Consider the following 18131-nt stretch of genomic DNA (forward strand, 5'->3'; position numbering starts at 1 on the left):
CTGGAAGAACTTTTAATCCTATGTAATCTTAGTGAATTTCATTTTATACTTTCCACTTTTAAATTATTTTATAACACGATGGTTACCACACTTTTAATACTCTTCTGCTTAAAGAAGTTCTTTTTACCCTCTTTCAGTAACTCCTGTTTCTAAGTCAGTACTCTAACCACTGTAATAGATATTCCTGGACTTCATTCAGACCCTTTTCAAAAAATAATTTGAACTTTTGAAGATTTTAAATCATGAAAGTAATATCCACTGTTTTCCCTTTTTCCCCTTTCCATCAACTTTTTCAGTCCCTTAAACATGTCTAGAAGTAAACATCCAAAAATTGTACTAGGTATCATTTCACTTGCTTCCTCATTGTTACCCCTTCCTTAGTGTTCAGAAACTCTACCCACCATTAGAGTTTCCACTAGTTAAGTATGAAGTAGGACTTCTGATGTCTATTTCACATGGCAAAATTTATAGTTAATTGATAGGAGTTACGTTTTTTCTCTTAAATTATTTCAGAGTAGAAGAATGGCAAGTCTGCAGTGGACGTTTAGCGTGTCTCTGCTTAACCTTCAAGTTCCCATTATAGTATAGCTCACCATTTATTATAATGAGGAATAAAATTTAGCCTTGTTTATAATATATAAAGTATTCCAGTCAGAATGCCTACTTTGATTTTTATACAGAAGTCCTGCCAACCATGCTGCCTTGGAAATCTGAACAAAGATGAACACAGACATTTCATCCACGGTACATAACGAGCATTATTCTCCATGAAGCTATATTAGAAAATGATATATATAAGAAAATGATATTAGAAAATGATATATATAAGGTACTGTTTATCTTTTGAATTACTGTTATGTAAAAATCTCTTGTTGTTATGTTATTTGTCCAGCCTTAAAGTAACTACATAATCATGCATAGTTGAAAATTTTGGCTAAAAACAGCTTACAGTTCACCAAAATATGCCTTTATATGGCCGTTGTTTGATCATGGAAATTGGACAAGACATGTTGGAGTTAAACAAGTAATGCAAATGTTAGACTACTTCATCTAAAGTTTACATTTAAGGTAGATAAAGTAGGTAAAAAATCAAGAAGGCTTAATTATAGTTACTAAGGGCAATGGATCCAGCGCTAGGCTTGGGGAACTTGGAGAGAGCTATGTGACACAGTTGATGAGAGTATGAATGGACAGGGAAACAAAATTGTTCTCCATTTGATTTGCGTCACTGTATCTTTAGGATCTACACAGAAGTCTAGACTTGAACCCCAAAATTGCCTACTGCCCAGAATGGGCAGTCAAGTTCTTTGGGCCACTGTTGTCCTCTCAGTGCTGTAAAATTGTCCTGCATAGGGGCTCAAAGATATGCACTGGGTTTGTACTGTAATATCATAGTAGCGATTAGCATAAAAATCCAGGTGTGACTCACATCTCCCACTTCTTAAGTCAAAATATATAGAATTTTGAAAAATGATTCAGATGCCTTTAATCAATCATTTCATAAGAATTTGCAAATAATAATGTCCACCACCGCTACTTCCACTGTTCTCAACTATTGACGACAACAATTGCAAGAAATTTTAAAGCTTCTCTTTATAGTTACTTTATAGTGAAGTAATAACTTATCGATCATCTTGGTACTGTGAGAATCTTGTAAAACAATTGTGGGAAAGTTTTCTACAAGGATATTTAGATCTTGAAGGATGAGTAACTGTTTGGCCAACAGATGGAAAAGCTAGTGCCCTCAGAGTGAAAATCATGTGCCGTGGCAAGGAGGAAATGAAAACACCCAATTATATACCAATTTTAATGTGAGTGGGGAATTCTATATAGTTTTTAAAACAAGGAGGGGGGGGGAAGCCATTTCTGCAGTGCTTGGCTCCAGATAATAAAGGTCAGTGGAAGAAACTGTTGTAAAGTTATGATAAGAGGCAAATTTAAGGCAGGGAAATACCACTCATCTAATATGCTTAGAAACCAAGGACCATCACAGCAGATGAAGGATGATGACAGTAGGGATTGGGCAGTGTGAATCTGGACCTGTTGGAAAGGTGCTCATCTAGCTATGAAGATGTTTGATCTCAGTCTTCTGAGCAGCACTTTGTTTCACAAATGAAGGAACTTACACCTAGAGTAGTTAAAGTTCCTATAGGGACTTCCCTGGTTGCGCAGTGAATGAGAATCTGCCTGCCAATGCAGGGGACACGGGTTCGAGCCCTGGTCTGGGAAGATCCCACATGCCGCAGAGCAACTGAGCCCATGAGCCACAACTACTGAGCCTGCGCGCCTGGAGCCTGTGCTCCGCAACAAGAGAGGCCACGATAGTGAGAGGCCCGCGCACCGCGATGAAGAGTGGCCCCCGCTTGCCGCAACTAGAGAAAGCCCTTGCGCAGAGACGAAGACCCAACACAGCCAAAAATAAATAAAATAAATAAATAAATTTAAAAAGTAAAAAAAAAAAAAAGTTCCTATAGCCTCTACACCTAGAATAGTTAAAGTTCCTATCCTCTCTATGCAGTGTGTGGTCCCTGGACCTGCAGCACTGGAATCACCTGGGACTGTGTTTCAGATTCTTAGGCCCTGCCCCAGATCTACTGAAAACAGACTCCGCATTTTAACAAAAGACCCAGAGGATTGCTATTAGATTTTTAGAAACGCTAGCCTAAAGGAAACTGAGCCGTACATCTAGGGGGCTCTGACTCTGCTTCCATTGAATTCCTCCGTTACTGTTATATCTTGCTGCTTTGATAGACCCCATGGGCACATTACTTCCACTGCTCTTTAAGCTTAATCTTAAGAGAGGTCTAGGAAAGTGCCCAACCCGCCAGTGACATCTTAAAATCCTGCCAGCCAATGGCAAAGTGAGATCCCTCTGGGATTTCGGCGACCAAAGCAAGTTTTCCGGTTCCTCTGATGACACCTGCGATCCTGGGGTTCTTTCGCCAGACGCCTGCAGCTTCGGTTGAGGTTGCCCATTCGCTCAGCTTGGGCGGCGCTAAAGCCGGCTCGGCTGGAGGCTAGCAATCAGCGTCTGGCGGTTGCCTAGCAACGGCGTCCACACTAATCCTCAGTCAAATCTGCAAAGGTTTGCGGGATACCTAGAGCACGGCTATAGAGTCCGGGAGGAGCTCACTCATGGCCTGGGACTTGGAGACCCCAAAGAAGGATATGTAGCTGCGGGTGACCCCGTCGGAAGTGAAGTTCCTGGAGGCGATGGCAGGGAGGGTCTACCGCCTCCCAATTACCGTGCACAATCTCGGCCGATACAGCCAGAAGATCCGGTTTCAGGAGCCTGTCAAGCCACAGGTAACACACCCAGGGGTGTTCAGAGCAGGACCTCAGGAGGGCCGCCGTCCGAGAATGCCTACCCACCTGGGCACCTGCTTTGTCCTGGGGAGTAGGCGCCCAGCTCCTGCGGGGCGTGCGGGCAGGATTGAGCTTCCTGGGGAGTGGCGATTTAGTGTGCTGGCCTTTTTGTTTTGTTTTGATGTTTTTTCCTTTCTGCTTGGGGCTGGGAGACAGAGTGGAGAAAAGTCGATCTGGAACCTCCCAATTTCTTCATTGGGAGTTTGGAAAGAAGGGAAGAGGATTTCACGTCTGTCTCCTCTTAACAGCCCAGAATCTATGCTTCATGATACTGTAGAATTATGGCAACAGATTCTCTATTAACTACCCTTTGGATCATAAAGTGCCTGTTACTCCAGATACTGTAGGATAGTGGAAAGGTTTATTATTTCGTATTCTAACAAACCTTTGTTGAGAACCTGCTGCAAAATAGGCAGTAAGTGTTAGGGATGTAAAATGGAGAGAGTCCTGCCTTCATAAGACTTAGAAACTAATGAGGGAGTTAGTACTAATAATCAGCAAAATTAATGTTCTGAGAGGCTATCCCTATCTTCTGATTTAAAAGTTGACAGAACTTCATCTCTGTCTCACTGTTGTTTTAGATTATCTGTGTAAATGGATGGATATTAGTTTACTGTGATCATCTGTTCTTAGGGAAAGTTGATATAGGACAGGTGAAATGAATTTTTGATATGTACGTGATGAATAACTGCATTTTTTTGTGGGGTAGTTCTAATGATAATGATATTGAATGCAGCTGGACTTCTATATGCAGAAATGGAAAGGTATCTATGATTTAATTAAAATCACACATATTTGTTTGTATATATATAGATAAATGTACGGTAGTGATTAGGAGGGCAATGAGAAAAAGGACTTTTATGTTCTACTTTTTACACTTAGAAAATTGATGTACTGTTTACCTACACTAAAGTGCACAAATCTTGAAAGTAAACCTTGATGAATTTTTATATACATATATCTCCACATAGCCACCACTTGGATCAAATCATAGAATATTTCCAGCACTCTAGAAGGTTCCCTATAGTACGTGGAGTAATCACCCCATGGAGGTGACCACTATACTAATTTGTAATGAACCAGATTAATTTTGTCAGTTCTTGAGTTTCATATAAATGGAATCATTCTTTATTGATTTTTGTATGTACATGTTTTAACAATAGTAATGTGTTTATTTTGTAATAAAAGTGTACATCACAGAGACTATTAACTACTCTTTAAATCAAGAAGTACCTGATTACTCCAAACACTGTAAAATTCGGGGAAAAGTTAATTATTTCATTAACTCACTACATATTTATTGAACAATTGAATGTATATCTGAAAATATTTTCTTTTAAAACTCAAGCTGGCAGCAAATCCCAGATGTGGGCAAACACTATTTTATGGATGTCCAGGAGACACTTGTATGGGTGGTTTTTATGCAGTCAGAAGAAAAATAACATAGTTTTACTGTGGTTTTTATTTAGACCACAGGTCTTGACATTGGCAAGAGAATGGCCAGACAGGTTTACTAGTTAGAGGCCAAGACCATGAGTTCAATATCTGTTGCAAGATCATGATATGCACTCCTGGTCCTTCACAGGCATAAAGGGAATTAGGGAAGGGATAGATTAGCAAAAAGTATATTAACTGTCTTGGAGGAAGAAAGAAAAAATAAAAACAGGGTGCTACGTAAAGGGCATTGTCGTCATCACTATTGTAATTATTTAGGAAATAATTCTCTTAACACACAGCAGTGCTTGTTTTCCACCCCGTTTTCCAAGACCCTGCCTTGCCTATGTATCGAGTACCCACTATGTGCCATATGCAGTGCTAATGCCACCTACTGTGGGTTGCTGTTAGAAAATTAAGACACAGTCCTTATCTTCAGTGTTTTGCTGACTCGTGTGGTCTTTGGTTCTGTCAGGCCAGTCTTACTTGTAATTGTCCTCTTACCCCCATGGCTCAGACCTCTTTTTCTTTTGACCCATGTTTTCATTCCTCCCTCCTGCAAGAATCACCGCCTTACAAATCCCACCCATCTTTTAGGGTCAAAGTGAGTTCTCATTTTCTGAAACAAGTCTTCTCTTATATTATCTCCAAATTATTTCTCCCCTACTGGATACTAATTGCATTTACAGACATTCGTTATAGCTTGGACTTGTATCCAGATGGCTCCTGGTAAGTGTTACTTTCACCTCAATGGTCAGTTCATAAGCTCCTAAGAGAAGGGGTGGTGCCTTACACACCTTTGCAGACCACTCAGAGCGCTGAGAAACTTGTGGTTTGGGCACATGCTGCTGAAGTACTAGTTGCCCTTCTTATTTAAAGGAAGGTGGTCAAACCTGTTATGTGGACTTCCAGCACCCAAAGACCTTATGTGGGGCATAATCTATCCCTTGTTTTCTTACTGTTTGGTGATGGATGGGGGTTGAGAGTTGGGCTGTGGTAGTTATGAGGTGTCAGAATCATTGTTTGCTGGAAGTATGATGCTTTCAGACCAGTGGTATCAACACATCACTCCAGTTCTCTGTATCTCTCATTGCTGGAAAGCCCTGCTTAGACTCAGTCTGACATTAAAAGCCCTGAATAATTAATTTCAACTTGACCTCCGTTGTTACTCATTGAAGCTGTTTGCCCAGCGAGGCTAGCTTATTAGCTGCCTGCTGAGAGATTATTTTGCTTATTCTTTTCTCTGCGTGTGCCTGAGATACTCCCGCCTCCATAGGGAGCACCTTTCTTGCTTCTTCTCCACCTTTTACATCCATCCTCTAAGCCTGGGTTGAGTGTATTCCTTCTTAGCCCACAGTAATCATGTCCTCTCATGGATTTTCATGATACTTACGTCTGCATCACTCATATGACACTTGATTAGTCCCTGGCTTACATTATTTTAATTTTCAAGGGGTATATAGTCTGCTTCTTTAAAGAGATTATATATTCAGGAGATTCTTTCTAGTTGTAGGGAAAGAGCTTAAGTTTTAGAGTCAGACAGATGTGTGTTTTGAGTCCTCACTGACACAGTGACCTTAGGTATTACTTGCACCTACAGGTCCCAGTTTCTCATCTCTACACTGGGAGCCTTAATATCAGCCTTACAGGGCTGTAGAAGTGTATTAAGTGAGCTAATAGACATCGAATGCTTCACCTACCAGACATACTCAGCACAAAGCAGTTCTCCTCTTTCCCCCTTCAGATTTTTCCTGGAGTCTAGCAAATGTTTTTCAAGAACAAAAGTTCTTTTTCCTCATTGATCTATTCCTTTTTATATTTCCTCCAAGTTATGAAGTCCAAGTCCTTTATGCAGAAAGTATATAAAATGCTGTATGTATTTATGATTGTATGTATGTGTTCATGTTTATATCGTGTATGTATTTAGACTGAGTAACATTTTCATTAGATTGCTCTTCCCTTTTTTTCTGTATTCTAGTACCTCATACTTCTAAAGGAGCCCATGAGCATTTACATATTTCTTGACTGACTGCATTTTCAGTTTCAGTTTGTGTACCATTAAAAGCATATCTGAAGCATCTAGAATCTGATAGGTATAGATATGGTCATTAAGTCTTTGCCTTTAGGGCAGGAATATTGCCTATGTCTTGATATATCTCTTGAAATAATGTATACTCCTAACTACAGTTGCTCATACTATTTTCTTATTAGGACTTAAGATGTATAATTTGATTTTTTTTTTCCTCCCACTGAAGTTCAAACTGATTTGGACCAATCTGGATAAAGCACTTGCTTCTGGCCTTCAGACAACAGCTATGGTGGAATATCATCCTGATCAGAATGAAGACACTTTTGACCAACTTCTTATTTCAATAGGAAATAAAACAATAGAGATCCCTCTAATTGGGTATGTATTCTTCATATTTCATGCTAATATTTTGAGCGCTCTTCAAAGATTAAGGGTCATAGTAATACTTTGTATTTTCTATGACTAATAGAGCTTTCTGTATCTACAGTTTCCTTACACCTGAACTTAAAGAACAAATTTTTAGCAAATTGTAGTGTTCAAAACAAATGGAAGACCAGTTTTCCATTTTTTAAATTAAAATCATAAAAAAATGTCCAACAATTGCATGTTTTCTTTTTTTCCCCTTGAACTTGCACCCTACTTTATTTCCACCATGTTTTCTGTACCTTTTGATAGCAAGATTGATTAAAGAATGCTATTTTTGCTGTCTCTACAATCTTACTTTCCGTTCTCACTCCAGCAAACTCCAGAGGGGCTGTTTTCCCCAGCTTTCCAGTGAAGTAACTCTTGCATATTGCCAGTCTGTTGGTACCTCCTTTGTCTTTATCTTACTCCATTTCTCGGAAGCATTAGACACAATTAACCATTACTGCCTTTGTGGGCCACTTTATTCTCTTGATTTCCCTGCTACTACACCTCTTCAATGATTGTTCCTTCTCATCCTGTGTTATTATTATTTTTTTAATTGAAATACAGTTGACATATAACATTGTGTAAGTTGAAGGTGTACGTGTTGATGTGATACATTTATATATTGCAATATATTACTACCATAGGGTTGGCTAACACCAGTATCACATTACATAGTCATCATTTCTTTCCTGTGGTGGGAACAATTAAGATCTAGTCTGTTAGCAACTTTGAAGTTTATAATACATTTTTGTTGCCTATGATCACTATGCTGTATGTTAGCTCTCTGGGACTTATTTATCTACTAGTTCCCAGTTTGTACCCTTAAACAGTATCTCTCCAATTCTCCTACCCTCCAGCCTCTGGTAACCACCCTTCTACTTTCTGTTTTTGTGATGGATGTATTCCTAAATGAATTATTGTGGACCCATATTCACATTTTAATTTAATTTTAAATTATTGTCATATTTACTTCACAGAATTTGAAATCATGCAGATGTTTGGCTTCAAAAAAATCAAAATGGTGTTTTTTTGAGATTGGCTGAAAAATATGGACTTATATAATGAATATAATACAGAACTAAGTAACTGGTTTGCAGATTAACTTTAATACAAATAATTTATTTGACCAGGACATTGTGCTATTCATTTTATATTGAAATAAGTATAGTTCTGTTCATTATAAAATTACCTGTTAGAGCTACTGTTAAAATTTTTGTGTTTTTTTTTCACATATATACATGCCTGATCCTTCTTTTCCCCAGCAAAATATGATTCCATAGGTGTTATTCTTTTGTCTCTGTCTAGCACCAGCAGAATTAATATTAGAATATTAATATTTAATATTAATATTGCTATTAGATATGTCTTTTTATAATTTCCCTTGCATTTTTCATCTTCATAAACTAAATTTAGATGTGCAATTATTTGGGTTCTCAGTGTTGTTGAGAAGTTCTGCTTTCTCACAACATCCCATTCTGCATAGGAGTCAAACAGCTGACACATGTTAGGAAAGGAATAAGCTACTCCTTTGCATCACTGGAAGGTATTTATTTAGCTATCAGAGCATCCCCAAGTTTGGAGACCACTGGTACTTGGCATTAGTGTGTTGGTCATTTCCTTCTCCAGCATTTCCTTCAACTCTGATCCTTAGTCAGGGTTCAACTGGCAACTCATCTTGCAGAGGGCATTTGGAGTCAAGAGGCCCTTCTTCTGATAGGTGGCTAGATACTTTATTGTCCTCAGAGGTCAACTGTCTTGACGTGTTGTGGTGCATATGGGGCCAGAAAAAGTTTTTTATACAAGGAGAAGATAAACCAGTAGGAAAGCCAGAGAAACTGTTGTATATTGCCATTTTACCACACCCTTAATGCTAAGGTTAAACCATATATATGTATATGCATGTATGTACGTGTATATGTGTGTGTATGTGTGTGTGAAGATTCTTAAGAAATTCTTCTTAAGATACTTTTCCACATCTAGCTAGAGAAGAAGTTTGAAAAAACGTTCAGCTTCACATCTTATATTGTTTGTGTAACTGGTTCCTCTTTTAGATCCTGTAAACTATTAATGCAATTATGTATACACATATAAATATATTGTAAAGAGATGTACAAGGTCATTGGTCTTTTCCTGTCACAAAATTACAATCTCTATGAGAAGAACATGGGTATTTCTTAGACTATGCAGCATAAGTAGGACATTCCTGGCTGATCTCTGCAATGTCTGTACCTATCCAGTAATACACAAACACATATAAACACAGATCCCAGAAAGAAGGCCCAGACCACCAATGTATAGGCAGTATTTGTGAATGTTTTGTTCAGGTATTTTTATTTATGAATTTTAGTGTGTTTGTATGTATATATGATTGTATGTATGTATGCATTTATGCTTTGGAGGTTGTATCCTAAGTGGAGTAAATTATTTAATTCATGTGTCTGGCACATAACCTTAGGACTCAATAAAGATTAGTTATTACTATATTTATTACTGATGCTGTTGTTATCGTTGTTAGGTTTCTAAGGTAATGTACTTGAAGTCTAACAAAATGGATTCAAGGTTAAGTTCCCCAACGTTATATCCAAATAATTCCTTAGATAAATCATTTAAGCTTTTTAAGTCTTTGGCTTTTCATCTGTAACCTAGGAGCCGTAATGTTTACCTACCTTTGAGGAAATTTGTTAATATCAAACAGGATAATATACTTAATGGTGCTTTATAAACTATAAATTATTATCCAGATATATATATCATTATGAGATGTGTATTTAGGATTAGAATGGATTTTTTAAATGCTTATGAAAACATATGCTACAGATACGCTACAGTGAGTCCTTTAAATTAGAGACACACATGGAAAATCAATTGTATCCTTTTGTTCTTAGACCTTGTTTTAGTCCCCAAGTGACATTTTGTAGTATCACAGCTTCTTTTATTTCATCAGATTTGGATCATCCAAACTAGTTCACTTTGTTCAGATAACTTGCACCCTTTTGGGATCGGGGGGGCAAAATAATGTATTATAGGCTTAGTTGGAGATTCCAAAACAGAATTCCAAATATATTTTGAGCTACAAAAATATTGAGATGTGTGGGTTACCTCTCAAGGTGAGTACTTGGGAAGGCATACCATGTACTTATGCATAAAGTCTGATTTCTTTATTTAAAATGTGTCTCATTATCTTTTTTTCATGTCTTTATTTTACAGTTTGTTTTACTGACAGATGTGCCACCAGCAGACCTATAAGGAAACTGAAATATCTTTTTAGGAGTTAAGATAAAAATATCTATATATGTCCCCCTGTGGATTTAACCATGAGGTTATAGTTGTTAAAATTCATCATATGGTCCTCTTTTCTCCTCTTCTAGGTTGATTCTATCCTGTCAACTGGAAATTGAGTCAGAAGTTAATTTTGGGACATTGGTTGTCAATAGTAAAGTATACTGTAAAGAGATTAATATCATTAACCATGGCAGAGTACCAGGTAAATACTTTCTGTCATATAAATTAACTTACACTTTTGGAAGAAAATTGGTACTGTTTGAAATATATACCTTCTGCAATTAATGGATTCTCTGATTCACCCTACCCCTCCAAAAAAATTATGTTATTTGAAAAAGCTCAAAACTGAAGGTCCTTAAGTAGGATCACTGTAAAAGACTATAGGTAATATCAGGAAAGATGAATCTACATCCTTATGATTCTTATTAATACAACCTGACTCTCAGATGACTGATGATATCCCTGAGGATAGAAGGCAAGGTGGTGTCATGGAAGTGACATAGTCCTTAGAGCTTTCCAGTGATAGAATCAGGACACAGTGCCTTACTAGCTGTGTGATCTGGGGCAAGTATCTGTAAGGACATTGAACTTCAGATTCCTCATTTATAAACTGGCTAATAAAATATACTGTGCTTAATTATGTATGTACTTAAGGTTGTAATATGGTACTTGACTTATCACAAGCACTCAGTAACTATTTGTTCTTTTTCTCGATCATATTCAACTTTGAATTCACATGATGATCCCTAGAAGGCTCTTACTAACATTTTGTTGAAAGGAAAACTGCTTCTCTCTTCTCCATACTGGATTATTTCTAGACATTCTTACTGTGACCTAAGAGTTTCCATAAAGGCATAGGTGTGCCTGTGACTATGTGTGTGTGTGCACACTCTTCATTGATGATATACTGTAGACATAAAATCACTTATCCTGTCATTCAGTTGATTGGATGGTCAGCATCTGGGATGATAAGACTAACATTTTCCCCAAGCTGAGATGAGGACTAGCTCCAGACAGGGAGGGCATTTCTCTCTGAGACTGCTTGTTGGATACATAAAACAGGTCTTAAATCCAAACCCGTTTTACAGTAAGTGAGGACGTTCTTTGGGGTTGCTTGAATGAACAGTGGGAATTATTAAGACAAAGGCAGTCTGTCACTTTACTGATTTCTTCTGGGATATGAACAAATAAAACTGATAGTTGTTACTCACTGAATGTTATTCATTTCACTTTCCATGCTTTGATTTTTAAATGGCTGAATTTCTGATGCCTGTCAGACTGTGGAATATTAGGCTCATTTGTGGTCTGACTCCAGTGTTAAGGATGAACTCTCTTATGGTGATTGACTATGGGCTGTATGGTCCTTTAGATTGTCTGGTTATAGAGCAGTGATATGTAATTGAGAGAATTTTATTTGTATTCTTTTACTTTCCAAAATCTCTCTTAACTGTTGTCCATTCCAAAACCTTTAAAGTTTTGATCATATCCTCTCTTTATTATAAAATCTCACCAAATTGTACAGTTTTATTACTTATAAAAACTCTCTGTAAGTAAAAAATACATAATTTTAATTTTAATTGAATATTTAATATTATTTTACTTAATAAAAGTATATGTGTGGACCTGAGTCCCTACATTTTAGGAAAAGTAATCCACATTGACTTTTAGTATTGTATTAATATTTTGTGTGTGCATAGTATTTGTAGTTAATACTATATTGGTAAATTATAATTGAGTATTATGAAATGTTAATTACTCTTACTAACTGAAACAAATTGTTATCAATGAAACACATTTTCTTAGTGCTGACTTTGTCCCTCATTTCTGGAGTTGAATGATATTATTTTTTCCACCCTTACCAAAACTGATAGTATGTTTTATATTCACAGTAGCAAGTGCCCGTAAAGTGTCATAAAGTCCTCATTACCCACAAGCACAACATATAAATATTCATGAGAATTATAATGTATTTTCATGAAGAAAAACACTTAGGCAGAAAACAGATTCAGCAACCAAAGATGATTTTAATAAAATTTTCAAAAAGGATTTTATGTGACAAATATTTTATAGTTTTAGAGTCAAAGGTCAAGTGTTTACAAACGTATATGTGCACTTAAGAGGACATTAAAAAGCCACATTCAGCAGATTCATGATTTGTATAGCTTTGTTTTCTCTCTCTGGTAGTGTCACTGAGGTTATTATCTTCAGTTTTATAGAAGCCAGAGTTTACGTAACAACTTCATGATGTTTTATTTTAATAGTCTATTATGGAGTAACCATCCCTAGATTTAGCTGAAAGTTGTTGAATACATTTTGTTGTCTTGCCCCTTATAAGAATGTTTCCTAAATTTACAAAGTAGTGCTTGTCTTTTCATCTTGAAAAGACATGGTTTAATCTTTAAGATGTTTCTAATATTAGTGTTTTGTGAGCTGGGGAACTCCTTGTTCTCTTTTATGTCTTTATTGTTTCTCAGTTTTTATCATTGAAGATTGAAAAAACATTATTTTAGCATGCCTTGAATTGCACACATTTCCCTCTTCTCCTCTTGAATCTTTGGGTACTTTTTCTACTACTGTGTTACGATGTAGAATAGTCTTTAAAGTCTCTAGTGTGATCTTTACACACCATTTCTGGGTTTGAACAGCTACCTTAGGACTCCTTTAGGTTTTGGGGGGTTATTTTGCCCCAAATATATGACCTTTCTCTTGCTCTTAATGTCTGCTGTCCTCCTTCCCCTGATCATCAGCATCATCTCTCTACATCACTGTCTAGAAAAGCCTGGCATCATCTGTAAAGCAGAAAATTTGCTAAATTGGACCAGACCCAGGAGTGGTCCTCAGAATCCTAACTACCCAGAGAAGCACCCACTGCTTATTGTCAATGCATTTTTTTGTTTTGTTTTCATGGAAACTGATGTCATGAAATCTCAACATACTTTTCATGCATAACACAATGTTAGGCATATACCAGGAATTCAATAAGCCTTTATTTAATTGATTTGACCTGGAGTGAGGTGTTCCAGGTCCCAAATCTTGGTTACAACATTAACTGGCTGGGAGACCCCAGGCAAGGAATTTACACTTCCCAAACATTCATTGCCTCCCTTATACATTAAAGATAAACATAGCGCTTTCCTCCTATAATTGTGGTGATGATTAATAAAATGCTTAGCACACTCTCTGACATATATTAAGTGTTCAGTAAATATTCATTATTGATGTTAGAATTCTTCTTCTTCTCCCTCCTCCTTAATTCTCTTTTGTGGACTGCTGTCCCTTTTTTCAGTACATTAGAAGTGAGTGTTCCTTAGGATTTGTCATAGACCCTCATGTTTCCTCAGTCACCCTGCGCTCCCTAGGCAATCACTTCCATTCCTGTTACTTCACTGAAGTCTGTACAAGACTCTGCATTTCCTTCAGGTTTTTCAAAGTTAACACGTCTAAAACTAAACTCCTCAATGTCTCCCCCAAACTTCTCCTTTTCTGTTTTTCATTGAATGTCACCACCGTGTATACGGCCAAGTCAGAAATTTGGCAAGTCCTTGACACCTCCCTCCTTTTCACCCTCTACCCCCTTACTCAGTCAACTATTAAATCCTGTCTGTTCACTTCCTTATAGTGTGAGTAATCCTACTTTTCTCTGTTCCATTGTCACTTTTTTACAACAGTCCATAATCTTCTCTTGCCTTATAATTACATCAATCTAATTTATTTGTCTGGAGTCACCTCTTATCTCCTTCTAGTTCATTCTCCACACATCAGCCAGTTTCACATCTAAAAAGAAATGAAAATTTGATGACAAAAATTCTTCAATGACACCGTTCTCCTAGGATGATGTTCTTGCTCCTGTTGTTAGCAATTAAAAAACCAGTCAAATATTTCATTATTACTAATAATATCAAAGTTACATAAGACACAGTAATGTTTGTGAACTCACTGTTTTAATATATTTAAAAGATTGAGCAATGTTCTTTTGTTAGGGGTTGTTCATTCTTTTTTTTTTTTTTCGGTACTCGGGCCTCTCACCGTTGTGGCCTCTCCCTTTGCGGAGCACGGGCTCTGATGCACAGGCTCAGCAGCCATGGCTCACGGGCCCAGCCGCTCCGCGGCATGTGGGATCTTCCCGGACCGGGGCACGAACCCGTGTCCCCTGCGTTGGCAGGCGGATTCTCAACCACTGCGCCACCAGGGAAGCCCAGGACAGCATTTTTTAATGCTATATATCTCAGTTCATTAGCAGAATGTGCAGTCACTATAATGGGTCACCACCAGTATTAAAACAATGAAATTGAAAACATCAGAATGCATCTCACATGGTAAGGGCAAGTGGCGTTTTGTAAAATTTGTTTCGTGTGTGTGTGTGTGTGTGTGTGTGTGTGTGTGTTTGTCCTGCATTGTAATGTAAAATGCATTTCTAACTGAAGGTCACAATTTAAAAAACGTTAGAGAAACAGTTGTGAGCCCCGATAGGAGCTTAGGTTCTATTGTAAAGGCAGTGGAATCTCAGGAAGGTTTTAAGATGAGAGTGTCTTGATTAGTTTGCATTTTAGAAAGGTCATGTTGATAGCAGTGTACAAAATTGAGGAGTACAGATGTGGAGTGGATAGCCTGACTAGAAATTCTAATAGTAAAGCAGGAGAGAAATAATGAAGGCCTCATTTAAGGTACAAATTGGGAGTATGGAGGGAGAGAAGTGTGCAGATTGGAGATATGTTATAGAGGTAGATTTGACTACATTTAGTGACTGGTTATAGAAAGGGAAGGTAAGAGGAGGTTCAGGTCTGTGAGAGAAGATCTTGAGTTCTGTTTTGGAATGCTGGAATTGATTTGCTTTGCAGAATCCTGTGGAACCTATTAGATTTACTTATCTTGAGTCCCAGAAAAAAATTTGGTCTAGGTATATTGGTTTGAGAGTCGTCAGTTCATAAGATGTAGATGAAGCACGAAATGTTGAAAATAACTTTGAGAAGGAGGGTAGAGTATAAAAAAAAAGTAGGAGAGAAATAGCATTATTCATAGAATTTACAAAATATCCAAGTCTTAGAAGAATGAGAAGGCAGAGTCTAAATAAGTTAGAAGGAAAGCCGTGAAAGTATGGTGTCAAGAAAGCTAAGGGAGTGGAGATGCGGAAAGAGATGGTATCAACCATGCCCAATGTGACAGAGATACACAGAGATACAAAGTTAAGGACTTTGGTGATGGCTGTGAATTGGTCAGTGATCTGTGGTATCTGACAGAGTGAGATTCAAAAGGATTGCATTTATGCCAGAGAGGGATAAATGCGGGATGGAGGGAAGTTGCAACAGTGAATTCAAATTAGTCTGGAAAGTGAAGTTTTATGAGGGAGGATATTCATTTCAGCAAAGAAGTGGAGTTTTGCTGAGATACTTTACTTTGTAGGGAATTGGGTTATTAGGATGGGGATGAAGTTGGCTGTTGGACTTGGGGGAATGGGATGAGAAAAGAATCTCAGAATTCTAGAACTAGAGGTGACCATGTAAATCATTGGTGATATGGAGATATCAGTAAGTGATTTTTGGGGTCAATTCATGCAGTTGTTTTCCATCTTTGTTGTTTCCTGGAGACAATGAATTAGGTTGCACATATGCTATTCTACTTTGCAGATTCAGACAGACAGAAGGATATGACAATCTCTGGCACATATGTGAAAGGAACTGCTCTTAGGCCTTTGAACTTTAATTATTATGTGATTTTATAAAATTTCTGTTTATATAAACATTTAGGAGAAAAATAAAATATATAGAATTCTAATTAAAATATGTATGTATAATTCATTATCTTGTAGAGTGAGTTTGCAAGATCGCCCAGACATATTCTTGAATATCAAAGCTCATGTTGTTGAGCAGATGATTGAATTGTTAAACATGAGTAATGATAAAAAGTTGGAAAGCATAAGCTTTGGTCCTGTTTTCCTTGGAATGTCAAAGATTGAACATGCACTTCTATACAATAATAGCCCAGAACCTATAAATTGGGTAGCCATAATGCAAGATGATTCTGTTGGAGAAGAATTGGTAAGTAAGTAGTGTAACTTACTAATAACCAACAAGCTGTTTAATTTTTCTAAATATGTTTTAACATGAAGATAGATATGATTTCATTTCATGCGTCTCCAAGGGTGACCTAAAAAAGTTCAGTAAATTCGGCTGACATTGATAGTAATCTATATCTGTTCTTATCAATTTTTCAGTAGTTCTTTTAATTTTATGAGGTGCCTTGATCAAATTTATGTACGTTACTTTAAAAACATATATATTCTCTATATCTAGACTCTGGAATTTCAATAATTATTTTATGACCTCATCTTAAAATATTTTATTTTGTTTGTGTTTTGCCTGAATACTCTTTTATTTCTGATTTTATATTACAGGGTAGAAATGTTCAATAAAGAACAGATGTTGGGCCTCGCTGGTGGCGCAGTGGTTGGGAGTCCGCCTGCCGATGCAGGGGATGCGGGTTCGTGCCCCGGTCTGGGAGGATCCCATATGCCGCGGAGCGGCTGGGCCCGTGGGACATGGCTGCTGGGCCTGCGCGTCCGGAGCCTGTGCTCCGCGGCGGGGGAGGCCGCGGCAGTGAGAGGCCCGCGTACCACAAAAAAAAAAAAAAAAAAAAAAAAAAAAAAAAAAAAAAAAAAAAGAACAGATGTTGCTTTAAATAATCTAACCTACTTAAGGAAAATAAAGAACATAGATATTACCACATTTATCTCCTGTGTTCCTAATGAAGGGAGGTTACAACCTTATCAAAAGATTTTAATTACATTTTGTTTCAGCCCAAAGTAAGCAAAAATTAATTCCATTATGATGTTACTTATTAATGGAAAGTATATTAACCATACATTCATCAGATTGATTTTAATAGTAAAACTTGGTGGGCTTCCCTGGTGGTGCAGTGGTTGAGAATCTGCCTGCCAATACAGGGGACACGGGTTAGAGCCCTGGTCTGGGAAGATCCCACATGCCACAGAGCAGCGAGGCTGCCACAGCTGCTGAGCCTGCGCTCTAGAGACTGTGAGCCACAACTACTGAGCCCGCATGCCACAACTGCTGAAGCCCGCGTGCCTAGAGCCTGTGCTCTGCAACAGGAGAGGCCACCGCAATGTGAAGCCCACGCACCACAATGAAGAGTAGCACCTGCTCGCCGCAACCAGGGAAAGCCCGTGCACAGCAACGAAGACCCAACACAGCCAAAAATAAATAAATAAAATAAATAAATTTATTAAAAAAAACAAGCAAACTTGGCAGAAGGCACAAATTGGGTTTTTCTTATTATGGTTCTAAATATTTCTAACATGGTTAATATTATTTACAATATTTAAAAATGTTTCTAAATACTTCATTTTAAATTAAAAATCTCTCCAGACCTTGTGGAAATGAGGTGATGGAATTTTTGGGTTGCTTTGGATTTTGGCCGCAAACCAATCTGTTCAACCAAGACCTTGTTGTCCCTGCAGAAATAGTCAGGTGATGGCCAGGGGCATGCAGTATGTTCTAGATGCCTCCAAAGAGGATGCAGTGCTCCTGCCAGGGCCAAATGCTTACTGAGTATCAGGAATATTAAGCCTATAGCAGCAGCTGGGATCAACCAC

The 18131-nt window shown here is 37.7% G+C and overlaps 1 protein-coding gene across 1 annotated transcript in view; it reads left to right on the forward strand.

Annotated features, from left to right (window-relative positions):
* Positions 1 to 989: 989 nt before the first annotated feature.
* The window catches only part of CFAP47 (cilia and flagella associated protein 47), a gene marked incomplete at both ends in the record, with an annotated part of 271498 nt that continues 254356 nt past the window's right edge, over positions 990 to 18131 (forward strand). Inside the window, 9 exon segments of the mRNA XM_079727989.1 lie at positions 990 to 1024; positions 2947 to 3037; positions 3103 to 3171; positions 3175 to 3306; positions 7056 to 7207; positions 10609 to 10724; positions 11585 to 11609; positions 16329 to 16566; positions 17182 to 17321. Coding sequence (XP_079584115.1) covers positions 990 to 1024; positions 2947 to 3037; positions 3103 to 3171; positions 3175 to 3306; positions 7056 to 7207; positions 10609 to 10724; positions 11585 to 11609; positions 16329 to 16566; positions 17182 to 17321 — 998 coding nt within the window.

Source organism: Hyperoodon ampullatus (assembly GCF_949752795.1).
Source record: "Hyperoodon ampullatus genome assembly, chromosome: X".
Lineage (NCBI taxonomy): Eukaryota > Metazoa > Chordata > Mammalia > Artiodactyla > Ziphiidae > Hyperoodon > Hyperoodon ampullatus.